General features: G+C 50.5%; 12 protein-coding genes across 12 annotated transcripts; 7 read left to right on the plus strand and 5 right to left on the minus strand.

Annotated features, from left to right (window-relative positions):
* Positions 1-205: 205 nt before the first annotated feature.
* On the plus strand, positions 206-3,884 carry BDW70DRAFT_166751 (glycoside hydrolase family 35 protein; the record flags this gene model as incomplete). Its single annotated transcript, XM_073742074.1, has 9 exons — positions 206-609; positions 663-739; positions 790-1,092; positions 1,145-1,411; positions 1,460-1,475; positions 1,520-1,615; positions 1,664-1,798; positions 1,843-2,512; positions 2,557-3,884. Exons 1-9 carry the CDS (start codon positions 475-477, stop codon positions 3,882-3,884), a joined length of 3,027 nt encoding a protein of 1,008 aa, XP_073597384.1. The 5' UTR covers positions 206-474.
* Positions 3,885-4,005: 121 nt separating this feature from the next.
* Positions 4,006-4,908, plus strand: BDW70DRAFT_133320 (uncharacterized protein). Its single transcript, XM_073736308.1, has one exon. It carries the CDS (start codon positions 4,252-4,254, stop codon positions 4,852-4,854), a length of 603 nt encoding a protein of 200 aa, XP_073597385.1. The 5' UTR covers positions 4,006-4,251; the 3' UTR covers positions 4,855-4,908.
* Positions 4,909-5,083: 175 nt separating this feature from the next.
* Positions 5,084-6,153, minus strand: BDW70DRAFT_133322 (uncharacterized protein). Its single transcript, XM_073736309.1, has 2 exons — positions 5,736-6,153; positions 5,084-5,668 (listed from the first exon to the last, which is right to left on the minus strand). Exons 1-2 carry the CDS (start codon positions 5,751-5,753, stop codon positions 5,342-5,344), a joined length of 345 nt encoding a protein of 114 aa, XP_073597386.1. The 5' UTR covers positions 5,754-6,153; the 3' UTR covers positions 5,084-5,341.
* Positions 6,154-6,227: 74 nt separating this feature from the next.
* Positions 6,228-8,457, minus strand: bfr1 (putative nuclear segregation protein (Bfr1)). Its single transcript, XM_073736310.1, has 3 exons — positions 8,162-8,457; positions 6,875-8,053; positions 6,228-6,825 (listed from the first exon to the last, which is right to left on the minus strand). Exons 1-3 carry the CDS (start codon positions 8,288-8,290, stop codon positions 6,679-6,681), a joined length of 1,455 nt encoding a protein of 484 aa, XP_073597387.1. The 5' UTR covers positions 8,291-8,457; the 3' UTR covers positions 6,228-6,678.
* A 178-nt stretch (positions 8,458-8,635) lies between these two features.
* Positions 8,636-9,882, plus strand: BDW70DRAFT_133324 (DNA-directed RNA polymerase core subunit RPB5). The gene is made up of 3 exons (XM_073736311.1): positions 8,636-8,788; positions 8,845-8,927; positions 8,997-9,882. Exons 1-3 carry the CDS (start codon positions 8,690-8,692, stop codon positions 9,520-9,522), a joined length of 708 nt encoding a protein of 235 aa, XP_073597388.1. The 5' UTR covers positions 8,636-8,689; the 3' UTR covers positions 9,523-9,882.
* A 228-nt stretch (positions 9,883-10,110) lies between these two features.
* On the minus strand, positions 10,111-10,575 carry BDW70DRAFT_158560 (uncharacterized protein; the record flags this gene model as incomplete). The annotated part of the gene is made up of 2 exons (XM_073740538.1): positions 10,111-10,274; positions 10,332-10,575. 2 exons carry the CDS (start codon positions 10,573-10,575, stop codon positions 10,111-10,113), a joined length of 408 nt encoding a protein of 135 aa, XP_073597389.1.
* Positions 10,576-12,519: 1,944 nt separating this feature from the next.
* On the plus strand, positions 12,520-14,896 carry BDW70DRAFT_25035 (putative integral membrane protein Pth11-like). Its single transcript, XM_073743594.1, has 2 exons — positions 12,520-13,406; positions 13,458-14,896. Exons 1-2 carry the CDS (start codon positions 13,054-13,056, stop codon positions 14,737-14,739), a joined length of 1,635 nt encoding a protein of 544 aa, XP_073597390.1. The 5' UTR covers positions 12,520-13,053; the 3' UTR covers positions 14,740-14,896.
* A 1,534-nt stretch (positions 14,897-16,430) lies between these two features.
* Positions 16,431-17,177, minus strand: BDW70DRAFT_158562 (uncharacterized protein; the record flags this gene model as incomplete). Its single annotated transcript, XM_073740539.1, has 3 exons — positions 16,431-16,541; positions 16,640-17,018; positions 17,074-17,177. 3 exons carry the CDS (start codon positions 17,175-17,177, stop codon positions 16,431-16,433), a joined length of 594 nt encoding a protein of 197 aa, XP_073597391.1.
* Positions 17,178-18,630: 1,453 nt separating this feature from the next.
* Positions 18,631-19,333, plus strand: BDW70DRAFT_158563 (uncharacterized protein; the record flags this gene model as incomplete). The annotated part of the gene is made up of 3 exons (XM_073740540.1): positions 18,631-18,671; positions 18,726-18,852; positions 18,989-19,333. 3 exons carry the CDS (start codon positions 18,631-18,633, stop codon positions 19,331-19,333), a joined length of 513 nt encoding a protein of 170 aa, XP_073597392.1.
* A 1,694-nt stretch (positions 19,334-21,027) lies between these two features.
* BDW70DRAFT_133327 (HotDog domain-containing protein) lies at positions 21,028-22,620 on the plus strand. Its single transcript, XM_073736312.1, has one exon. It carries the CDS (start codon positions 21,547-21,549, stop codon positions 22,009-22,011), a length of 465 nt encoding a protein of 154 aa, XP_073597393.1. The 5' UTR covers positions 21,028-21,546; the 3' UTR covers positions 22,012-22,620.
* On the minus strand, positions 22,091-22,620 carry BDW70DRAFT_25047 (uncharacterized protein). The gene has a single exon (XM_073743595.1). It carries the CDS (start codon positions 22,442-22,444, stop codon positions 22,169-22,171), a length of 276 nt encoding a protein of 91 aa, XP_073597394.1. The 5' UTR covers positions 22,445-22,620; the 3' UTR covers positions 22,091-22,168.
* Positions 22,621-23,619: 999 nt separating this feature from the next.
* BDW70DRAFT_149127 (uncharacterized protein) lies at positions 23,620-24,605 on the plus strand (the record flags this gene model as incomplete). The annotated part of the gene is made up of 6 exons (XM_073738962.1): positions 23,620-23,644; positions 23,705-23,855; positions 23,891-24,057; positions 24,135-24,292; positions 24,327-24,364; positions 24,476-24,605. 6 exons carry the CDS (start codon positions 23,620-23,622, stop codon positions 24,603-24,605), a joined length of 669 nt encoding a protein of 222 aa, XP_073597395.1.
* Between the last annotated feature and the right edge of the window lie 635 nt (positions 24,606-25,240).

Below are 25,240 nucleotides of genomic sequence, written 5' to 3' on the forward strand. Positions count from 1 at the left end.
GTAACAGTGATGAATATTGCTTTTAGAGATCAACTAGGACGAGCGTATTAACTACCTCTTCTTGCTATTGCTGACCAATTGCGATTATCTCAAGTAGGACTGTTCAAGATACCGCTGGGGGAGATGCGGAGAAATTCCCCCGCGGTCGCCTCTTCTCCTCTCTTCTCCATCCACTTTCACTCCACCTCATATATCCAACCTTGGCCCGGCTTGAGCGGGATGATCTCGTCATTGGGATTAGATCGCGTCCTTTCTTGTCCCGAAGCAAGGGTTCTAACCGGAAAACGATCATACCTGCATTAATTGGACCCGGACCAGCTCAATGCAGGTGATTACCGACGTAGCCGGACGCAATCAGCCAACCCAGTCCTGAGAGGCGGGGTTGAGGCTGGACAAGAGATAAATATGATGGACTCCCTCTGAGATCGACCATGCGAAGCCTAGCAGATCGGCCTTTTCCGTAAGTCAATCGCCATGAGACTGTTGCCAGTCTGGACGGCTGCCTTGCTAGCAGCCCAGGCTGCTGGTGTTGCGCTTACCCACAAGCTCAATGGCTTCACGATCACCGAGCATCCGGACGCTGAGAAACGCGAATTGTTGCAGAAATACGTTCGTATCATTTTTTCGTGTGCGCTTCAAGGGTCGATTTAACAAATGAGTAGGTAACCTGGGATGACAAGTCCCTCTTCATCAACGGAGAGAGAGTCATGATCTTTGGCGCCGAGATCCATCCGTGGAGGTATACAACCTTGACCCGTTCCGTCTAAACGCATGCACTGACCTGAGAAGACTCCCAGTACCTTCGCTATGGAGAGACATTCTCCAGAAAGTCAAAGCGCTCGGCTTCAACTGCGTTTCGTTCTACGTCGACTGGGCTCTCCTCGAAGGAAAGCCAGGACAGTACAGAGCTGAAGGGAGCTTTGCTTGGGAACCGTTTTTCGACGCCGCATCCGATTTGGGTATCTATCTGATTGCTCGTCCGGGTCCTTATATCAATGCAGAGGCATCTGGGGGTGGATTCCCGGGATGGCTGCAGAGACTTAATGGCACAATCCGCTCAGCGGACCAGAGTTACTTGGATGCTACGGAGAAGTGAGTTTCATGCCCTTTCGATCATAGAAATATCTGTACTAATCCACAATAGCTATGTATCGCACATTGGCGGTCTCATTGCCAAGTACCAGATCACCAATGGCGGACCTGTGATTCTCTACCAGCCTGATAACGAGTATAGCGGGGGCTGCTGTGGGCAGGAATTTCCCAATCCGGATTACTTCCAGTATGTGATCGACCAGGCCCGCAGGGCGGGGATCGTGGTGCCTACGATCAGCAACGATGCTTGGCCTGGTGGACATAATGCCCCTGGGACTGGGAAGGGCGAGGTAGATATTTACGGCCATGATAACTATCCGTAAGTTGTGTATAGGATGTCTCTTTGAGTGAAGCTAATGATGGCTAGGCTCGGATTCGATTGTGTATGGATATTCACCAGGGAGAATTCAATCGCTAACGGACATAGGCGAATCCCGATGTGTGGCCCGAGGGCAATCTGCCGACCGACTACCGCGACTTACACCTTGAAATTAGTCCCTCGACGCCGTATGCGCTCGTTGAGGCAAGTTCTCCTTCTCCAAAACAGATGGCTGAAGGCTAACGAGCGTAGTATCAAGTCGGTGCATTCGACCCATGGGGAGGACCCGGGTTCGAACAATGCGCCGCTCTTACGGGCTATGAGTTTGAGAGAGTGTTCCACAAGAATACTTTCAGTTTTGGTGTGGGGATTCTGTCCCTGTATATGGTAGGTCATCAGCAACATATGTATATCTAAACTAACCGTCTAAGACATTCGGCGGAACCAACTGGGGTAATCTCGGCCACCCAGGCGGCTATACCTCATACGACTACGGCTCACCCATCAAGGAGACACGAGAAATTTCGCGAGAAAAGTACAGCGAGCTTAAGCTGCTTGGAAACTTCATCAAGTCGTCCCCGGGATACCTCCTGGCGACTCCAGGCAAATTAACGAACACGACTTATACCAATACAGCCGACCTAACTGTGACTCCATTGCTCGGGAATGGCACCGGCTCGTTCTTCGTACTCCGCCACAGCGACTATAGCAGTCAAGCGTCTACCCCATACAAACTGCGGCTCCCGACCAGTGCGGGACAGCTGACGATCCCGCAGCTCGGAGGCTCGCTGGTGCTCAACGGACGTGATTCAAAGGTTCACCTTGTTGATTACGACGTCGCTGGTACGAACATCTTGTATTCAACCGCCGAAGTATTCACATGGAAGAAATTCCATGACGGCAAAGTTCTTGTGTTATATGGAGGACCTGGGGAACACCACGAACTTGCGGTCTCCTCTAAGGCGAAGAAAGTGAAGGTCGTCGAAGGATCAGACTCGGGCATTTCTTCTAAGCAAATCCGCGGTGCAGTCGTAGTTGCTTGGGACGTTGAGCCTGCTCGGCGCATTGTTCAGATCGGAAATTTGAAAATATTCCTTCTCGGTACGTGACCCAGGCAATCATGCGCATAGTGACTGACAAGTTAGACCGAAACTCGGCATACAATTATTGGGTGCCGCAGCTCGGTACAGAGACCAGCATCCCTTATAGCACGAAGAAGGCGGTTGCTGCATCTGTTATCGTCAAAGCCGGATACCTCGTCCGCACTGCTTATGTCAAAGGCCGTGATCTTCACCTTACAGCCGACTTCAATGCCACCACACCAGTTGAGGTAATCGGGGCACCAAAGACTGCAAAGAATCTCTACATCAACGGCAAGAAAGTCCATCACACAGTCGACAAGAACGGAATCTGGAGCACAGAAGTTGGTTACTCGCCTCCAAAAATCGTTCTCCCCGTGCTAGAGGAACTGAAGTGGAAATCTCTCGACACCCTCCCGGAGATACAACCCTCGTACGACGACTCCGCCTGGCCCGACGCCAATCTTCCTACCAAGAATACAATCTACCCTCTAAGAACCCCAACTTCCCTGTACGCCAGCGACTACGGCTTCCACACAGGATACCTTCTCTTCCGAGGGCACTTCACCGCAAATGGTCGGGAAAGCAACTTCTCCATCCAGACCCAAGGCGGACAAGCCTTTGGCTCGTCCGTCTGGCTAAGTGGTACTTACCTAGGATCCTGGACCGGTGATAATGACTACCAAGATTACAATGCAACCTATACCCTTCCCTCTCTTAAAGCAGGAAAAGAATACGTGTTTACTGTGGTGGTTGACAACATGGGCTTGAACGAGAACTGGGTCGTTGGGCAAGACGAGATGAAGAAGCCTCGCGGGATCCTTAACTACGAACTCAGCGGCCACGAAGCCAGCGACATAACTTGGAAACTAACCGGCAACTTTGGCGGCGAGGACTACGTCGATAAAGTACGCGGTCCACTGAATGAGGGCGGATTGTACGCCGAGCGCCACGGATACCACCAGCCCTACCCGCCGACAAATTTCAAGGATTGGAAATCATCCACTCCCCTCACCGGCCTCTCAAAGCCCGGGATAAGCTTTTACACAGCGTCATTCGACCTAGATATCAAGTCTGGTTGGGACGTTCCCGTATATTTCGAGTTCGGGAACAGCACAACCCCTGCCCCCGCGTACAGAGTGCAATTATACGTGAACGGGTGGCAGTACGGCAAGTACGTGAATAATATCGGCCCGCAGACGAGATTCCCCGTTCCTGAAGGGATATTGAAATATCAAGGAACGAACTGGGTTGCTGTGACGCTTTGGGCGCTGGAGAGTAGCGGTGCGAAATTGGATAGCTTTAAGTTGGTGCATGGGACACCGGTTCGGACGGCGTTGGATGTTGAGGGTGTTGAGCTCCCACGGTATCAGTCCAGGAAGGGTGTCTATTAGGAATTGCTGTAGAAGTTAGTAGTAGAGTGATGAAATGAACGGTGAAGTGAAAGTGTATTGTGGCCGGATACGTAGATCGACCCGAAAATAAGAGATGAAGTGGTGTAGAGCAGGGATCCGGGGCCATCCCAGCCACCGAATAAAATCAGCACCATAGCGCATATAACCAACCACGCCCCCGATTCCAATCTTAGTATCACTCCATCATTCCGAGTCAAACGTCTCCTCATGTTTCAAACACAATAATCCAAGAGAAAAAGAGCTCAAACACAAACCATGCCACGACATACACCTGCATCAAGGCAAACGAAACCCTAACTACAACCATTTGATAAAAAGTCACATCAAACGGACAAAAGCAAACGCCATGCCGCCTCCACCGCTGCAGTTCCACCCGCGCCCTTACACAGATACATCCACATCCGACCACCCCAGTCTCAAGCTCAACCTCGTCCCCCGTGGTAACGACAACGAAGCAACACATATAACCAACAGCGCCATCTCCATTCCCTCAACCTACGGCCGGACAACCAACCCGCCAAACCCAGGCGTCGTAGTCGGCGCGACCCTCGGCGCAGTCGCCGGTTTCTTACTCCTCCTCTACCTACTCTATCTCTCTCTCACATCCGGCCGACGCTTCAGTCCATCCACGATCGCCGCTACGTCCACCACACCCTCTGAAATCGTGGATGTAGGGTTTCGGAATCGACGCGGACCGGGGCCGAGATCAGGTCTGGGTTCACGGAGAAGACGGGCGGATGAGGTTATTGTCGAGGAGGACTTGACAAGTCATTCGCATTCTCATGGCCTTGGCGATGAGGGAGGTGTGGTGGAGGTTATTGAAGAGGAGAGCGTGGTGGACCCGCCGCCTAGTTCGAGATACCGGAGTCGATCGAGAAGTAGCAGTGGGACGAGGAGTCGGAGTGATCGGTATAGGAGGGGAGAGAGCGAGTTTAGTGGGAGGTCTTGATTGTCTATCTCGCTGGATGTTGTCTACGGCTTGCTTCAATTGTGTGGTAAAGTGACTTTTTTGGATGGGATGAGTGCGATTGCGAATATGATGCCATGCGATGCGATGCTCAGGTTGTTATGGATATTACGATATGATACCATTTATGATTGTTAATGATAATGAGATGAATTTGGGACTTCACCCAGCTACGAGCCGACCTTGAACTACGGGCGGAGCTGCAGAAAGATTGAAAAATGCAAAGATATCGATATTGGCTCCTGACCCGCAAACTGACTTCTCAGACTGAAACCCAGCGAAACATCATGTATACCCAGTAGAATCAATCCCAGCCATGCGCCAAACACAAAGAGATGAATATCAAAGGAGCCCAAGCGGCGAACAAAACAAACTTCGCGAGACAGGCCTAGTCGAGCGAACGTCGCACCATCAAGAGATAGTATCACACCGAGTTCGACTGCCGCCGTTGCACACCACCATCCGCGGTTTAGAAAAGGATATCCAGACAGCAACAGCACGCCAAACCCGCCAATAATCCGGCACATATCCCACTCCCACTACCGCCCCCGCGCTGCTCCTCAGCATAATACCCTTGCTGCGGCGGGTATCCGCCATTCGGCGGATAGTACATCGGCTGTTGCTGCGGCGGATACCCCTGCGGCGGAGGCGTCGGGTACCCGTATGGGGCTTGGCCTTGACCGTATTGTTGCGGAGGGGGAGAAGCACCGTAGTAGTCTTGTCCAGCGCCCGGTGGAGGAGTCGGGTGGCCGTAGGGGTCGTGGACCGGGGCTGGGTAGGAAGGAGGTGGGCCGTCCTGGTGTCAGAAGAACGTTAGTGAGTGGGTTTGGGTTTGGATACTGTATACGGCAACGCAGACGTACAGGTTTGTTGTAGGACATTTTCGGCAGTGGTGTGGATGGGTTCGAGCGAGTGAGATGGAGTTGAAGAGTTGTTGGGAGTGGCGGAGATGGCGAAGCGCAAGGAGTGAAATTGGCGCCGAGTTCCGATTTGAGCCGGGTTATTCTTCTAGCGTTGTCGGACGTAGTAGAGAAGACAACAAAGATGATTGAATTAATGTATTATCGATAGAGACGGACTGCGTGATGGAAAGGGTATGAAAGACTTGGGAGGGGAGGATGGAAGAAGAGAGAACGAGCCGAGATAGCAGCGTTCGAGTGAAAAACAGCTCGTCCGTACACTACTAGCAGGGACTTGGCGCCACGGTTCAGGTTAGGCAACGCTATTCACTTGTCGAAATTGGTACTCAGGGAAGCATTAATTTCTATCTACATCTCTTCCGCGACAGTGAATCAGTGGAATTGATGAGGCGCTTACGAGTCAGACAGGGTGGCTGATCCAGTAGAGACGCCTCCTTTTCGCACAGCCACTGCAGCCAACCGTTTAGGGGTCACATGGTTGACTCCGAATCCTGCATTTCGGATTTCGGCAATATGATATTTCGAAGATGAAATACAACCGCTTCTTGTTTCCAACTCAGATCAAAACGTACAACTCGCTCAAAGCCTCGCTCTCTGCACGATTTCTCTTCCAAGGAGAGAAAGAGGTGAGATCAATTACAAAGAGGAATATAATAACAGGAAGAACCAATGCTGGGAGAGCATCATCATAACAAAAGGGCACAGTAGAAATGAGGAAGGTGATAGATAGGAGAGATGGCGGATGGATGGTGGATGGTGGATGACGATAAGCGCAGGGGGTAAAGTTATAGGAATGCTAGACTTTTGGAAGATCCGCAAGTTTAACGTGACAAGAGGAGGTATCCGCTCATGCAAAGCTTATGAATGCAGTTCTATCAGCAACGGTTTAGGCCTTCTCCTCCAGTGAGGCCTTGTTGAGGTCATCGGCCACCTCAGCAGCCGCATCCTTCTCGCTGGCCTTGCCATTGGTCTCGGTGGCCGTGCTCTCTTCCGCGTCCAGGCGGGCAATCTCTTCCTTGGCTTTGTTGATATTCTACTTACGTTAGCATTCATGAGTCAATTATTAAGTGAAGCGAGCCTACCTCTTGAGTCTTGGCGGCTTGGTCCTTCTTCCATTCAGTGATCTTGGCCGCAAGCTTCTCAACCACAGCCGGAACGTCGGACTGGTTCATGGGAGGGTCGATCTTGACTTTGGCAAAGTCCTCGATGATACCGACGTTCATATTGAACTTGGTCTCGGCAGGGGTGGACGGCGCAGGGCTGCCGTTGGCGCTGCCCTTCTTGCCCTTCTTGCCCTTCTTTCCACCGGTTCCAACGAAGTAGTCGTCTTCCTCCTTCTTGAGGACCTTCATGCCCTTGATGCCAGAGTCATCCACGGTACGGCCAACTTCGGCACGGAAGCCGGAGGCTTGGTCCTTCTTGTCGCTAAGACCAAGAGCAGCAAAGTCATAAGAGGGGTTAAAGTGACGGATAAGACCCTGCGCGACGAGGATCTCGTCGGTATAAGCAGGGCGAGAGGCCTCCTCCAGCTTCTTGTCGGCAATCTTCCTCTTCTTCTCCCGCTCAAAAGCCTCACGCTGGGCCTTCTGCTTCTCCCGGCGGATTCTCCAAGCTTCATCCTCGTACTCCTTGTAAGCCTTGCGAGCCTTGTAGTAGTTGTCCTTGACCTCACGGATGGCAGTCCACTTGGCTTGTTGCTCGGCGTGGAGCTTGGTGCGCTCATCGCGCAGAGCGTTCAGGTTCTTGAAGGCGCTGTCCTGCTCGGCCTTTATCGCGTCAAGTTCCTTCTGGATTTCCGTGTACTTGTCGCTCAGGGCCTTGGCCTCGGGGTTGTCGAGGGTCTTTTTGAGGGTAGCAATCTGGGTCTTCAGGTCGTTGATAACCTTTTGGGCGTCATCGAGGCTGGCAAAGTTCTTGCGCTGCTTGCGCAGGCTCGAGATATCGGCGAGGATCTTCTTCTCATCCACCAGACGCAAGGTACCGGAGTCGACCTGCTTCTCCAGACGGGCAATCTCACGGTCAAGCTCATCGACGTTCTTGAAGGACATGCGGGTGCGGGAGTTGTTCTGCTCGGCAATGCGAGCCTTGAGCGTCGCATCGAGGGCATTAATCTTCTCCTGGGTGCTGGTTCTTGAGGCCTTAAATCCCTGCTGCTTCTGACGAATCGAGGACAGCTCAGCGCGGAGCTCCTGCTGTCTCTTTGCGGCGGGCGAGTCCTGGTTGTTGGGCTTCGCGGCTTCAATCTTGGCCTTGACTTGGTTCTACCTGCAGTCAGCATATGTATGGCAATTGCGAGTGTAATAAGCATAGTCCCACGTGACAAATTCAGTAGACACTGTGCGAAAGCATAAAATCAAAAGGGCGCATACCAATTTCTCCTGAACAGCAGCATGCTCCTTCTCAGCTTGGGCAAGATTGGCTTTGAAGGTCTCCTCATCAGGCCTGGTCGGCCTGACCTTGGGTTCGGAAGCCCCCTCGGACTTGACAGCAGCGGCCATATTTAAACGGACCTACGTGGGGAAAAGACAAGCAATAGACAACCGAACGGGGACGGACTCGAGGGAGAATTGGAACCCGGGAGAAAGCAAAGTGAATCCCCGAGGAAGAATCCAAAGCCGGGGAGGAAATAGAGAATGAGAGAATAAGAAAAGACAGGGAAAAAAAAGAGAGGATGGGGGAAGGAGAGAAAAGAGTAAGGTGGAAGATGTGTCTGGCCTTTAGGATTCTGGGGCTTTCTGGCGTCTCATTGGCGGCGCTTACCGTTGGCGCTCTTAGCGCTCGCCCGATTTTTCGACGCAAAGCGTTCAACCCTCCGAGCTTCACTACCTCTCAGCGAGAACTATCTGCGCTCGCCCTCTTCCTCTATTTAACGTTTCTCAGCTCATCTTTCCATCGCGATGGATGACGAATATAATTATTCCGCTGACGACGCCGAGCGCGAGACCATCCGCGTCTGGCGCACATGGCGAACAGTTTTCGAAATGCTGCAAGACCGCGTACGTTATTGCGTTCTGCCTGGCTGCAGTCGCAGGGCACTAATCTCGACCAATAGGGCTATGAAGTGACAGAGGAAGAAGTCAAGATTGACCTTGACGAATTTAAGAGGAAATACGTCGGTGAAAAAGGATACCCTAGGTGCGACCCTCTAGCCCACCAGTATTTGCTCTTTGTGTAGTGAACACGACTGATGGAGTTTTCCCATAGCCGCGAGAAGCTAAAGATTCAAGCCCGTCCCACCGAAGCCATGAAAGCAAAATACACGCCTCTCCCGACCCCTTCAAACCGTGACCCCCAACCAGACTGCGGCACAATCTACATTGAATTCTGTCCGGACGACAGCGGTATCGGCACAAAGCAAGTCCGCACCTTCAACCACACTGTTGACGAGGGAAATTTCCACACCGGCATCTTCATCACAAAGACGCCCATCTCCCCATCTGCCGTTCGTCTGCTTAGCGGTATCCCCGGCCGAATCTGCGAGCATTTCCAGGAGCAGGATCTACTTGTGAACATTACACGGCATGAGCTTGTACCGAAACATGTGCTTCTAAGCCCTGAGGAGAAAAGCAAGCTCTTGCAGAGATACCGTTTGAAGGAGTCGCAGCTGCCAAGAATTCAGGTTTCGGATCCCGTTGCGAGGTATTTGGGGCTCAGGCGCGGGCAAGTCGTCAAGATTATCCGGAAGAGTGAGACTGCAGGCAGATATGCCAGTTATCGATGGGTTATCTGAGCGGGTTTGAATTAGCGATACGGGTTTGCATTCCACAAGGCAATCTTGAACCGCGAATAATTCATAACTCTGGTTCCATCTGTAGTGAGATACCCAGCTCAACCGGATACGGATGACTGTCCTAGGGTAGGACAGGCGCAGGCCTTTGTGGGAGAACCAGATCTCTACAAGTCAAGATAAAACAGGAAAGTAAAAGAGAAAAGGCATTGGGCAGCATGGCGTACCGGCGAAGAAATTTTTCAGGACGGTGTTATATCCTTGTTCCTTGTTTGTGTATTTCAGTGCTGGTTTAATATGACCAACCTCAAAGCTGAACTGTACATTTGTCCATTTTATTCTAATAGAGCATGCAGATCTAACCTCACCGTCACTCCAGCAATAATTTTGAACAGTATTGTCTTCAAGGATACACTGTACCTCTCATATCCCGTCCAACCGCAGGACAGGGCGAAGTACAGCCTCATTAACTATCTAGTAGTTCACTATCAACGACTAGCCTCCAGCTGCCCAACGGAAGTACTTGCACTCTTCAAGATACCAGGAGACGAAGTACTCAGCCTGTATCTTTTGCAAACTAGCTGCCCAGCTCTACTTGCATTCCCTGAGATATCCCTGACAGCAATATAGTCCAAACGGGTTCAGCGGCCTATGTGCACCCAGTCCGCTATAGGGATTGACAAATGCCCTGGGCAACTTGGTCAATAGTGCCTGGACAAATCCCTTTTTGGCTCCGGCGATTGGCTCCGCGTGGGCTAAACGGCGGCGGCGTTAGCGGTACGTTCCGGTGCAACGTAGTTGCTTCAATGTACTGGCGAATACGTCAGAAACAATGGCTTCCTTAGCCAGTCGAGCGTCCTCAATCGAATTGCCGGTAAGGCTTATCACGCCCAGATTCGTTGATGCGGCTTTTCTCTCAAGTTTGATGCGGTACGCCGTAAGAGCGTCTTGCGATTTGCGAGCAGATACGGAAACCCCTGTGTTGGAGGGGAAGTTGGTGTAAAGTCCAAGGCCGACCATAAACCTGCTAGAATAAGTTCCGTGATCTTTGAACATTGTGGCGAATGGTTTGTATTCAAGAAGTATATGGCATGGACTCCAACAGATTAGGGCAGCGAAGACACTATTGCCGCCTAAATGCCTAAATGCATACCTTAGTACGGACGTCTTCTGCGGCCCCGCCCCTAACAGCTATGGAGATATCAGTTGGTCTAGGTTCATAGGAGAAGAATCTTTCGCGAGGTGTGTAACGTGCAACTGACAGCTGCTAGGATTCTCGGCTGCTTAGTGACTGTTTGCTTGTATGGAATACATGGCAGGTCAGGAATCTGAGAAACGAAGGTAGATCTAGATTCAAATTCTTAATGGAATGGTATTTCCATTATCCGCATTGCTTGTTGACCAAGTATAGTTGTATACCACTCTTGTCAGGTGTGCGAGAACGTACCCTGGCACAGGTCAATCAGAATTGCTTCAGTTAGCGACAGTACCGATAGGCGAAGACCCTTTCTTTTATCAGATCGATTAGGTTAAACGTTTCATAATGGCACCGCATCTTTTAGGTACACTCCTGTTTCCTAATCTGACGTAAGTTCCTCGTCGGTGGTGTGCAAGCCCAAAGTCTTCGAATTTGTGTTCACGGCCTTTCGAACGAATTCAAATGGCATCCCAGGTAGTTTGCACATTCCAGTCCTTTGGATATTTGATCCGACGCATAGGTGGTTGGCCATCATTTGCAGCCGAATTCAATGCTGGCCCGTCGGGCTCTTCTGACATCTTCCGGCGTTTCGTGCGCAATATTGGTGTCGAAAACGCGGTCGCATTGGATAAGGTGACCAGGCTTGGCTCATTGTTTCATTGAGGTAAAATAAGCTTCTCTGAAGGCAGATATGGTTGCGTTCTGGGCCATGCTCTCGGTTATGGGAAGAGTGCGCTGGTGTAGGTATCAACCACCTCCAAGAAGTAAAAGCATTGGGTCCTTTCGGATTGGATGTCGCAGCAGATATCACATGCAACTAATTTACGAATATCATTGACGGAAGCAAATAGAGTAAGATTTGGCGGCCTGGGCGTTTTTGACGTGATAGACTGATAGCGAGTTGATGGCTGGGGGAGCTCCAATCTCGTGCGGGATTTCCCGATTAAGAGGAGCATGGACCAGGATGACAGCGTCACATCGCTCGGCCTCGATGGAGTCCGGGGTCGCAGGTATAGCGATCTGCTTCGTATTGGAGCTGAAGCCTCGGATAGCGTTGGTTTTGTTATTTGTTACTGATTGCTGGTCAAGAGCACGTGCTCGAGCAAGTCCACTCCCCAGCCTTTCAAGCTCCAACTCTTTGAACGCCACGATAAGATGGTCTCGCAAAAATACCATGGATCTCGCCCAGGAACCCTGCCAATCATCCGTGCCAGACGACCGACGCGATTCAGATGCAATTTACGAATTCCCAGTCTTATCTCAACGAATCACTACTGTTCGCAAGAGACCTCCCGATAACAAGTCAGATCGCCGGAGCCACCGAATCGGTCGATTCAATGATTGACACACAGATAGACCGTCTGGCAGGTAGCCTGGAGGCAGTGGTCAGATGCGGGTACCATTGGCTTCAGCGTTGAGCCAAGTTTATCGCCCTCCTCCGGCTGGTCAACGGCGACCGATCCATTCCTCGTCGGGGTAGCGCAGGAATCGTAACGCCCACATCGCCCTCGATCCATTCGCCCGCTTCTCGATCGCACGTATCGGCCAAGGGACCAATTCAATGCGGAAAATGGCGCTCTCCAGGATACACTTCTCCAGTCAGGCTAGTGCCCAATATCAGAGGCTATCGCGGCTCAGAAACTCTGCCATGGGCCTCCGCAATCTTGACTCTTAACGACAGTTGTTATCACTGATCAGTGACAGCCGTCGCTATGCGGATCCGATACATGGTGCGCTGGAGTCATGGTTTCTCCGACTAAATTTGAAGGATGCTCTCCGCTATAACTCTGGCTCTGCTGGTCTCCTTGGTTTTGTCCCTACAATCTCGCTTCCAGAGCTGTTGAGCTGTTTTTTGCACCTCCTGCGTACGGGGGGATGGTCCGTTTCCCTAGCGCTTCTACGTCACACCAGCGGTGAAATTCGACGTATTTCATTTTTTCTTTTTTACCGGCGTCCAGCGACAATACGCAAGAACCAACCTCAGCCACGCTCCCCTTTTTGTACGACCACACCTCGAGCTCTTTCGTCTGAGCTCTTTGTCGACCTAGAATCGCATTGTATTCGAGATATTCCTCGAGCCCTGATCTTCGACGGCCGCACCGATCGACTGTATAGCGATCCTTCTGGTCCACTTACTGTTCTTCCCCGTTGTCTTGCATTTTGATCCCCGCACAGCGGCAGCAGCACGTGCCCGTCCACCGGAATGGAGTCGCGAAATACGATGTGACCATAGAACCGGCACAACACCGATACATTCGCAAACTTCTATACTACAAGTGTTAAAGGGGATTTCTTTTTGCTGCCCCCCCGTCTGGGGCGGTCGATCCGCCATTGCAATGCTTTCGATACTCCAACCGCGAGGGATCTATTCGGCGGTTCCTCCAGATGCCCGCACGAGACTTCAAGATAATCCTACGCTTCTAGTGAGCTGGTGGGCGACGGGCGTTTCTCTCGCCATCATCGTCACCCGGGTGTGTGGCCGGTATGTTCGTATCGAGCGCCTTTTCCGCGAAGACAAGATTATGATGGCGAGCATTATTCCTTTGCTGGCTAGGATGGCGTTTGTGCATGTTATCCTGATATGGGGCACCAACAACACAAAGGTGGATGGTTTGACAGACGAAGAGATTCGGCATAGGGAGATCGGAAGCAGGCTAGTCCTTGCGGCCCGCATCTTCTATGCAATTTTGTAAGACTGCCCCTAACTTTATTTTCTGGACTGCTATGCTGACGCGAACAGTATCTGGGCTGCTAAGCTTACCGTCTGTGAATTTCTCAACCGAATTGCTGGGGTCACATGGAGAAGATCCGTCCAAATCTTTCTCATTTTTGTATACTACTTCCTAGGATCGACCTTGCTGGCGGTAGTGATTGCGACGCTTGCCGAATGCCAGCCGTTTAGCCATAACTGGCAAGTGGTACCAGACCCGGGGCCCAACTGTCGCACAGGATTCGCCAACGTCATCACTATGGGTGCCTGCGATATCATCACCGATCTGCTTCTCGTCGCATTTCCTATATTTATTATTCTAAGGACGAGAATGTCTTTAAAACGAAAGATTGCTCTCGTTATCCTATTCGCTCTATCCCTGATATTGGTTGCTATTACCAGTTACCGGGTGCCGTCCGTGATTCAGCACAAAGGCTCTCAGCAGTATCGATCCCTTCTGGCTTCCCTGGAGATATTAGCAGCTACTGCGGTCGCAAACGTTGTCGTCATTAGCTCATTTGTCAGAGACAAGGGCGTCAAGAAAGTCAAGTACAAGGATATTCTAGGCTCTGTCTCAGTCAACGAGGGCCTCGACCATGGCTCTACCCGCCGTGCAACTATCACGCATCACCAGTGGGGCAGCGACTCCGACCTTGCTCGCGATCTCGGCATTCGCCTCGACCCTGACCTCTACTCCCACGACCTTATAGAACCGCGTCCAGCCCCTATGGCCACTGGAGGCCTCAATCCAAACTGGTCCTTCAACCAACAAGCTATTGAATTTGACGACGACCAATCCTCCGGAAACAGCCTTGACATTAAAGTTAGCCCGCACGAATACCTCCGCTCAAATAAAACAACCCACAGCCCACCTGAAAACTCTCCCGATCAGCCTCCAATCTTTGACGTCGGCGGCCTCCTTACTCAGCCCACACCTCCGCCCACCAGCCATAACCACAGTACACAAATAACCAACTTCCCTGTTGGCCAAAGCACTAATGATACAGCCGACCCCGTCCTTCGAGACGTAGGCGGATTACTTGCCAACTCCGGTGACATATCGCCATTGACTTCACCACCCTCCCAACACCATACACAATCCTCACTCAACACGCCTCGTCCAGGCGGTCTCCGACGTGGCTCTCAACAAGGCCGGCGACGCTCAAGTGTCCATTTCAGCGATTCCAATGACTCCCCAGTACCGTCATCACGAACACAATCAGGCGTCTCCGCGACTATAGTTGAAAATGCGGACGAATTCGAACTGCAGGATGTAGGGGGCTTGCTCTCGAGGAGTCACGATCGCGCGTGATATTATAATGATATATACGTCTGTCTTCATGGATATGTGTACGGGTAGGTTGGTCTTTATGTGGCCATATCACTTTATTTCTACTGTTTGGCTTAGCGACGGCGTTCTGGATTAATAGGTTCGACTTGGATTTTGGGGGGAACATATACGATTTATATGTGCATATGTAGATTATAATGATCTTAATTTGGAAAAAAGGCATACTTTCAGAACCGTCTTGGGCTAGTCTTTTCTGACCTAGGCTCAGTAGTAAGTATGGACACAAACTGAAGCACCCTATGTGTATATATACCCTGGCTTCTAGAAAAATTTGCTTGGCTTAACGAAATTCACCGCTCTCTCTACAGCTGCATAAACAACGTCTGGGAGATGCCCACTAGTTTGCGTCGATAGAATCAATGCGTTAACAACACCGGCATTCTCAGTTCTACACACAATAAGAACTATAATCTACGCTCCCCATTTACTATCAGTAGCATCTCCGTTATCCCCTGAACATGATAGACTGGAAATACTGGTTGAAGGGCAATAGTAAAAAATAATGTCGATTCAGACTGCTGATGATAATATGTATTTCCAAACCTGACAATGATGATAACAAACGATGAGCCACCAGTTTCCCCAAAAGAGGAAAGACTAACTGTTATCATTAGTTTGGGCACATGACTTATAGTATAGGTCACAGGATCTACACCGGTAACTTATTGAACTTCTCACTCAGCCAAAAAGGGCCAATGCTCCTTGGAGAACTAAGTTCTTATCAGTAGACTGGCTCCCATAACTATACCTCCAAGGTTCAGCTGCAGGAGTTTCTAAACAATCCCCAACCTGAGTACTTTCTCCTAGAGACGAGTCACAACTTGAGCAATCCCCATCTGTAACTTTGGAGCCCATCAACGCCAAAATAAGCTATCCACAGGTTCCACTGATCTTACTAGTGTCGTTATCTTCAGTGTTTGACTAGTGGCAGAGATACTGACAGAGGTACTGCTGAAACTCAGTGCGCATCCGGAGTATATCCCTGTTTGCGCGAAGAAATCTAGGTGTTGACGCGAGGATGGGTGGAATAAGACGTCTATGTATAGGCTCAAGCGGGTAGATAGTTTCATCAAAGAAACTCTCCGACTGAATTTGCAGAGTATAAGCAGGTTGATCGATCCCTTGAATGAATCTTGCAGCCTTTTCTCGATTTGTGATTAACCAGCTGCATCACCCAGTCACTGCCCGTCACACGACCACTGAGACAATCCCGCTTCCAGACGGGACCATACTCCTCAAAGGCACCAGAGCCATGGTCCAACCAGAATAGTCATGTTAGATAGCCATATATACGCAGACCCACTCGCTTCGACGGCGAGCGTTTCTTCCGCTAGCGGACTGAGAGCGAGATCAGGGCGCGGCTTGTCACGGCGAATATAGAGTACCTTGGCTTTGAGTATAGAAAGCACGCGTGTTCGGGATGGTTCCTGGCTGCGAATGATATCAAGGTGGAATTGTGCGATTTGCTGCTGAAGTGTGACTTTCGGTTTCTGAATGACGAGAGTAGACCCGAGCCTTTGGTTCGGGAGTCCGCGTATATGACAAACCCCAACGTTAAGGTACTGGTTAGACGGAGGGTAAGGAAATGGACTTCTTATTCCTTGAGATACCTGAAGGGCCTGAGATTCTTGGAAGAGCTTGGGATGTGGAGCTCATTCCTTATCTTGCTTGAAAACAAGTACAGTCTGGATCAGAAATATGATGCTACTCCTTGTAGAGGATTTCCGACTAATAGTTCTGATCTTCTCAGGTATTTGCTCATTCTTCAGCAATCAAAGGTCAGCAAGAAGCACAAGAAGCACAAGAAGCTAGGAGCTTGGGAACTACTTACAACGGCCCAGCAACACTAGCAAGCGCATACATGGCCCCTAGCATGCCCTGGAACATTGGCCACCGTCTCAGCGACACAGTCGCGGCGATATTTAGCGTTGCGAAAGAGAGAAACCCCGGCGTCAATGCCCTGGAAGACTCTTCCCAGTACCAAGCCTACCGATGAAGGCATCGCACCGCAGATCAGACTGCCCAGTTCGAAGACTGCTAGTTCTCCCAAAAAGACCCATTGTCCCGGGAGCAGGTTGTAGAGCCTCCCATAGGAGAGCAGTGATGCGCAGTCGGTCAAGAGATATGCTGCACCGTACCATCCCACGTCGCCTAGCGAGTCAAACTCGTCTGCGATGCGCGGGATTGCGGTGGCAATGATGGTGGTATCTAAGGCCTGACAAATTACCGCCAGGCATAGACTAGAGAGATCAGCTCGTGCATTGAGGTGGCCCTTCCAGGTAAGGAACAGCTCACGACACGATGATCGAGGTTAGCTGGATCTTGGAAGGAAGGTTTCTGGTGTCGTCCGTGGCAGGATCTTGCACGGCCCCTGCGACAGAGAACGTAGGTTTCTGCATTACGTCTGTATCGCACATTTGGCTGACTGAGAAAGGAAGCAGAGCGGATTTCTTGCCATGGTAAGGTCTTAAAGGGGTACAGCCGGAAAGGGGGTTGGCAGGTTGGCAGACGCAGGTGTCCAGAATGCAGCACAAGTCTCCGATGTGCATACAAAAGCTTCCGCGAACCCTGCTCATTTAGTGAACATATCCGGATGGAGCGCTGGCTCAGCTCATATGGCTCCGACATCGTAAGCCGAGAGCGGTGCTTGGTTCACATTGCAAGGGCCGCTGGATGATCTTTCCAGGCCGTTCGCCGGACGGCAGCCCTCCAGAAGCTGCTCCAAAGTAGAGCTTGAAAGAACAGTATAATCTGAAACTGTGATACTGTGCTACCGGCATCCAGCTGCAGATCGCAGTGCTATTATGGAGTCGCTGCCATAGCCAAAGTTAGCAGGATGGTTTATAGTATCGATAAGTATCTGGTGGGAAACCCAACACGGAAGCCATAATTTCGAACCTATGGATGTCGACATGACGAAGGCGGTTTCAAGAAAGGTAAATCAGAATACAATAAAGAGTACGGAGGTTCTTGACGAGACCTGCATACCTATCACTTTCAACGCTTCCGCCTGTTATACTTTACAGCGTACAGTGGTTTACCGAATCAAGAACTTGCTAAGGGCCCGTCTGCCTACAGTTTAGGGAGCATCGGCCACCGTGGACGTATGGCGATCCTCGATCATCCCGGTGAATCAGTTACGTAGTGAGAATGAAGCGCAGATCTACAGATGAGCTGGACATATATCTGCTTCAGACTGCCGTATCCCACCGTCATGTTAGTTTAGCGCTGGTCTCTCGCACCGTTGTCAGCAGCTGCATACTATGCGGTCAGTGGGAATATTGAATCATAAAAGCTTAGTGCTCACACATAGAGATCATCCTGCAAGAATACATCCTGCGTCATCCGCTTGCTGCTTTTGGCATGCACGCCTCCATCCCCGATCACAATCTCGCGCATGAGCTCATTGCGTGTCCCACAAGGGAGAACAGTGCACGTCTGGACATGGGCTACCAATTCGCCTGGGTATCGAGCTCCACGCTTCACGCCCTGTCACAGCCCAGCGCGTGTTAGCCGCTCTGCGGGGGCAGCGCCTCGGTTGGCGGCGATGATGTAGGCAAAGTTATAGGTGATGGCCGACATTTCAGAATGGTTGAATGAGTGTAAGGCGCCAAATGTGCAGTGGTAGCCCATGGCTGCTTTTACATCTAGTGAGGGCTTCGGTGTCTGCTTATCTGTCGGTGATAGTGATACAGCCCGAAGGTAAGTGCCTTCTTGGGTAGGTCGCAAGCATCATATATCAAAATTGAGAAAGTCTTCCGCGAAGTCTCCGAACGGTGCTCTGATCTTCGAAAGGCAATCTACCCTTCCCAACCATCACACTCAACCTGCCCGAGAATGACAATCGCAACGATGGCGGACGTGGGACATGATCATGATCACATCGACTCCGAGTGAGTGCCTTCCTTCACCCTAATCACAAGCAGCGCTCTGAACTTTCACCCCAGCCCTGGTCCGCTCTACCAAGAGGCATGGACACAAAAGCTCCTTCGACAGATCCAGGCCTGTCTTCAGATAAACAGTGACTGGCTTGGAATCGACCCCTCCCGATCACAGCGTATTCTCGACTACGCGGTGCGGTAATGGCACAGTATCAAGTGTAAGACCTGCCACTCTCTCTCTCCTCGCGAAGCCAAGCTGACTCTTCCAAGGCCCTCCTGCCCCGGTTCCCAAACGCACTTTCTGAGGAATAGACATCGCTACCTCGCAGGTCTGCCGCTACAATGACGAAGCTACAAAGCTCCTTGGGGATCCTCACTACCGCATGTTTGCTACCCAGGGCGACCTCTACGATCCGCAGCCGGTCGTGAGCGAGGCAGAATGGTCTGGCTTTGACGCCGCGATTATCAGCTTTGCTCTTCACCATACCAAAGACCCCGTGGAGATGCTGACGCGACCGCGTCGGCGCGTTCGACCCGGGGGAACCGTTATTGTGCTGGACTTTATAAGGCACGCTGATACCGCCAGTCTTGGACAGGCGCGAGAAGAGGACCAGAAGGATAAGAAGTATCGTGCAGAACATATGGTCAAGCTGCCTCAAGGGATGAAGATCTAGCCGGGGTTCACAATGCAGGATATGCAGTCGGATATGACCAGCGCTTGGTGCGTCGATGTTGACACTAGAGAGTTTCCTGAGCCGGTTGAAGGACCCAAGGAACTACAGGGCTATGGGAGGATATTTATCGCTAAAGCCACTGGGCTTTAGCACTGGACCAATCAGACCTGACCGACTGCTCCGGTAAAGCTAATAGCTTTGACTAAATAATATTGTATCACTCAAATTGCCAGATTTTATAGTGGACGGTCCACAACAAAAACTTCTCTCTCCGCAGCAGATCAAGAGGCTTAAAAGGAAATAACCCCCCTTACTCTCATGCAGATTATGCAGTAGGTCTACATTATAGGTCTATAAATTAGCAAAGTCTCACCCAGATCAAAGAGCTTTGGGCTAAGCACAGCAGCAACGCCAGCAATTAATATTTTTTATGAAAAAATCTAAACTCCACAGTTGCGATTCCTAGTATTCCACCTCTCTTATCTCCAAACGTCGCTCGCCAGACACTGGACTTGGTTATGCCGTACATTTTACAGCCTGCCATTTATATAGTGATTGTCATGGGTTGCTGATGGTGACTGTGATTCCGCTCTGTATGATGGACTTGAGAAAACTACTAGGCGCGCGGTATACATTGACACGAAAACTGCTGGACCTACTGATTCAACAACCCCGCTTCTCGTCACAGCGACTCAACCACTGGCTATATTGAGTTTGGAGACTCCAGCTCTTATGTCAGAGTAGACTGTTTTATTTGTGGCACCGCACCTGATTGGTGTTACCTACCACCATAGAACCGATGTGTCTATTAGCAGAATATAGCGAGAGGCCTTTGGTATCGTCCTGACTTACTACTCGTCTAAATCGTGTTTGTGTCAAAGTGTAGTAGCCTTGAATTAGGCGGTAGAAATGGTCCCAATACCCACATGTCGAGGCAACAGAAAGATGTGGTAGCGACAGGCTTTTCCGCTTTTCCAAAATTAGATAACTGAGCTGGTCTGGTTCATCTGATATACTGCCGTGATGTAGGTAGCAGCTGTACTAACCTCTGCTCGGCTACGCATACCGCGTGGAAGGAATAGCAGAGTCATGAACCAACACTTTTCCAGCAAGGCCAACGCAGCCGGAGCGGTCTCCAACTCCAACAGATGCCACAAATATCGTCAAAGGCGATTCCTGCGTCCAGCTTGAAGAGGACTATGGGATCACATTTGTCTAGCTCAATAAATGGAACCCGGCTATTGGTTCGAATTGCGAAACGCTGGAGATCGGGACTGCCGTTTGTGTCGCTGTCCCGTCGTAGTACCCTTCGTCAACCTCTGTCTGGGAAGGCTGCGGTTCTTGTTCCATTTAAGGTGGAGGCCCTGTCTCGATTTGGCAGACAAATTGTATCTATTGTAGCTATAGCTTGAACTGGAGAAATCTAGCATAGCAAGGCAGCTGCAGTCGAGAGGAATGGGCCGGAAGCGACGGCGGAGGAACTTTTTTGTTTACCAGCAAACTGACCCTTAGTCGTATGGTCCCGCCTTATAAGCATATCTCTTCATTTTTGGTCTCAGTAATAAGAGTACAGAGTACAAAGTTGACCCGAAACTAGCTAGGGTTCTAGAGTCACGTGTTCAGGAGCGCAAACAAGACTAACCTCCGGCGCGGCCCCCTGGCTCCTTTTCACAACAGTTTCTTAAAGAAAGATTGTTGAATCACGCTTGTAAGCCGCTACTATGTTCCACCAATTTCCAGGCGCAAATGTACCTCTGTTGGTATCCCCAAAGGTCAAAAATCTCTATCAACACTGTATGTGTTACCCACGCGCTCAAGTACCATTGCTAGTTACTAGCTATCATTACAACACTGCAATCCAAAAAGAGTCTCCAAAAGCACTTTAGCAAAAGAGCTCCCTAAATGGACCTAACCGCGCGCGCCGGAAAAAAAAGCTCGCGCGGCTCAACGCGGACTTAGACTAAATGAAGGGCCCTCGCTCAAAACGAACACTAGACCTTGGACCGTCTGAGAACGTAACAGAACGATCCTCTGCAGACACGCCGAGTGAAGTTCTTGAAATTGGCAAGTGATGTTTCTTTGGGCTCTGCGGGAGACCTATACTGACACGTTGACTGGAACGAGTGCCATTGCCATTCCTCGAAGTCAAAGACAGTTATCACAATCTTTTATCCAAGGACACACACGTGTTCAAACACGTGTGTTTGGCAACAATGAAACCCGCGTTTGCTGCTGGAGCTTGCATCTCACTTATAGCGAAGTGCTGTGCCATTACACCTGCTCCTGATATTAGTCTAGACACATACACGAATGTGAATCCGATATGGCATCCCCCTGGCACACAGGGAATCTACGGCGGAGCCGCTACTGCGCAATGTCTGAATGCAGCGTACGAAACTGTCGCTCCCGATTTCGTCGTGCACAGTATGCATTGCCATTTCCTGCTCGCGGGCAACTCAAATCTGCCGGTGCGCTATTCAGTCGAGAGGATCCGAGACAGGGAGGAACAATATCACTCCAAGTGTTCGAGTCTTTCAAGGCGACGCATGTTTTTTCACTACTATGGTGTCTTTTCAGAAGATGGCTACGCAGAGCTCGCTAGTCCTCACGGCTGCAGTTCGCCCGCCAGTTGGCACAAGACCACCGGGAAATATTACGGTCGCAAACCTATGCCATGACACGGAAGAACCTTTCGAAACGGTTACTTCTGGATATGCAGTGGATACCGGCCCATGGGTCTATTGTCGGCCACCAGCAGTCTGGTGATCAAGACACAGCAACTCACCGAGGGCCAGCCATGCGCAAGTAGTCAGTCAGCGAGCACATATCGACGCGCTAGCATACATGTCTAATTCGGATTTCATCAACACGGTGTTCCGTGTACACAGACTCGTTCAGTACTCGACACCAGAATTTATCAAGCACACCCGCGAGGGATTTTACGGCAGTGAGGTAGAGCGCCTGCGGATGGAAGAATGGCTTCAGGGCTGAGGGCGGGATGAAGTCAGGGCCAACGAAGAAGCGGCTCGAGCGGAAGGACGGACGGTTCCCAGACGCTTTGGCATGTTGTTGTCTTTGAATTATACCATCTTCTTCCATAACCATCATCATATCCGGGCAGATGAGTAGCTTCTTTCAAAGATGGGTTGTCCTTGGACAGGGGACGAGAGAGGTGTTGTGACGCAGCATGTTTGGACGGCGGACGGGGTCTTGGCTGCAACATGAATACAGCAAGAGGTGGTTCGCGCGGCCCGGGAGGATAAGGGGCGTTTATAGATGAAGATGAAATGGACATCGAAGTGGTGTGCAGATAGAATAATTCCAAACTCTTCCTCCTCTCGCACTTGGAGTGACAGTGGTTGAATTGAACGACAATGAACAGTACATTAATCGACACGTTGTATGCGACACATCATACGTCTAGAGACCAAACTCCCATATGATTTATGCTCTACAACGCTGCATGAGCGTGATCCTTTAGCTCATTAGCGGGCGGCAAATCAATATTAAGGTAGCTCCATATCCGGATGATGTCTAACAAGCCTGGGACTCAGTAGGTAGATGTGTATTGTTGGACGAAGTAATGAATATGTCGACCGTATGTGACAGCTAGTCATATATGGAACTTTCCTATTTTGGGTATTGAACTGCAAGTTCCAGCTCGCCGATGCTTATGCAGAGATTTCTGCTATTTCCACGGCTCAAAAGTTATGTCTCTTCCAATGCCGTATTAGGCTTGGATGCTTATTATTTCTTATGTATTTAACTGCCGTATAGAGCTGGGTTGGAAGAATCAGACATTCATTCTTTTAGATTATTCTTTGAATTACCTTTAGTCTGACACTCCATATATTTATATTTATGATAATCTAGATAGATTAGAATTTGCTTGTAGGAAAAATAGCCAAATTTGTAGATTATATGATTGGTTCTTGGCTGTTAAGCCGTGGGCTGCCCGCTGACCCGCTAACCCGCACGGGTTAGCGGCTTTTGGTAATTGTAGTCCCCAGGTTCGGGTTAGGGTTCGGTCATGGTCGACCCCTTCAGTTCGACGGCTTGGTATCAAAACCCGTATCCCCACCCTTTCCACGGCGGCTTACCAAAAGGCGCGTATAATGTGGCCCTTAAGGGGCAGCGCGCTCAATGTGACGCTCAATGCGGGATAACGTGTTTAGCTCCCTCTGCCGCATAACTGCCATGGACCCCGCAGCAAGGAAGGAAGACTATCTGTTCGACCACCGCTGCGGACAATTGTTCCAAGATACTTCTCAACTATTTCTCTCGCAATGTCTACAGTTGTTCTTGTAGCAGGTACGCAGTTGTTAATTCTTGCAGTACCGCGCATATGGTGACCGAATCAACGCTTCCTAGGGGGCGCGTTCGGCATCGGCTTCGAGATTTGCCGATATTTCCTGGGAAAAGGGAGACGCGCATGTCGTTATGCTCGACAACAATGCAAACAGCGGACCAATGGCAGTGCAGTGGAGAAGCTCACAGCGGAGTTCCCTAACGCCCCCGTGTCGTTCATTGAATGCAATGCAGCGGCTCTTGGGCCAGCCAGGCCGCTGCCTTCGAGAGGGTACACAGCAAGCATGGACGAATTGATGTAGTCTTCGCAAATGCCGGCATATTTGAGAAGGAGCCAATCTACGGGGCCGATGTGACAAAGCTGCAGGAGCCGAGCCTTGGGGTTGTTGATGTGAATGTAAATGAAGCTATCTACTGTGAGAAACAGTTGCATCCTGTTTGGCGATAATCGGTTCCCGACCAACCGTACTGATTCTCGGATTCTCAATTCTAGCAATCAATCTCGCCGTTCATTACATGGCCAAGAACGCGCCCCAAGCCCCGTCGGGGTCCTTCATCACACTACGCGGGCAGATCATCTGCACCTCGTCGAACGCCGGCCTCTGTCCCTTCTCAACACTACCTTTATACACAGCAAGTAAACACGCCGTCGTAAGACTTCTCCGGTCGCGGGTCGCTCGGACAGCCGCTGGCTCCCCCCGACTTGCAGATCCAGATCAACGCGTTTGCGCCGGGCCCCGTATGACGAGCTTCTCGACCAATAATAAGGTAAATAAGAATCTCTTCACAACGCCCCTGTTGACGATCGTCAAAGCGGTAAATATGCTTATCGAGACCCCGAGACATTACGGGGCATGTTTACGAGCTGCATGGGGAGCACGTCATGCTGGCGAAACCGCCGGCCTACCAGCAGGACGAGACGGGGAAGATTATTGAGTATTATTGGTCGCTTGGGCATATTTGAGAATACGAAGAGCACTGTTGAGGCATGTAAATAGAACAGCTGAGACTTAGAACTGTCATTGTACAGGTCGTGTACATATATAACCTACCTTCATCAATCGGATGTAAGGTCTCTTCCTAGTTGCCCGTTCTGTGTATAGCATGGTTCTTCTCGAAGTTATTAAGAACCTTCTACACTGTTTGCAGACCGTTTGGTACGACGGGGTTCCAAGAGGCAGCCCAGTACTGCCTTATGCATCCAACGCTCTGGTTGGGTGCTAACACTTCTTTGCGACCCCGCCATCATTTACCGAGATTTATGTGAGCAATACACAATGCGCAGGACGCTGCAGGGCATATTCCGCCAAATGCTCAAGTGCACCAATTTACGGCAGTAATATAACATCTAATCTTGGATTACATTGCCATGTTTGCTTGTCTAGCCCCGTACCACCCAGCAGTCCAGCCTATTGCTCTCGATCTACATTATGCATGATAATTCCAGTTAACACGTGTGGGCTAAAGACAGATATCAACTCTGTACTACTATCTCTGCCCGAATGGTGGGATAGCAGAAGTTCTCCAATAGGCATATATATCCAGGCGGATCTGAATTGCTATCATGGACATCGTGTAAGTCATGCACTCCTATGTGTC

Source organism: Aspergillus foveolatus, assembly GCF_047715535.1.
Source record: "Aspergillus foveolatus strain CBS 279.81 unplaced genomic scaffold BDW70scaffold_15, whole genome shotgun sequence".
Taxonomy (NCBI): domain Eukaryota; kingdom Fungi; phylum Ascomycota; class Eurotiomycetes; order Eurotiales; family Aspergillaceae; genus Aspergillus; species Aspergillus foveolatus.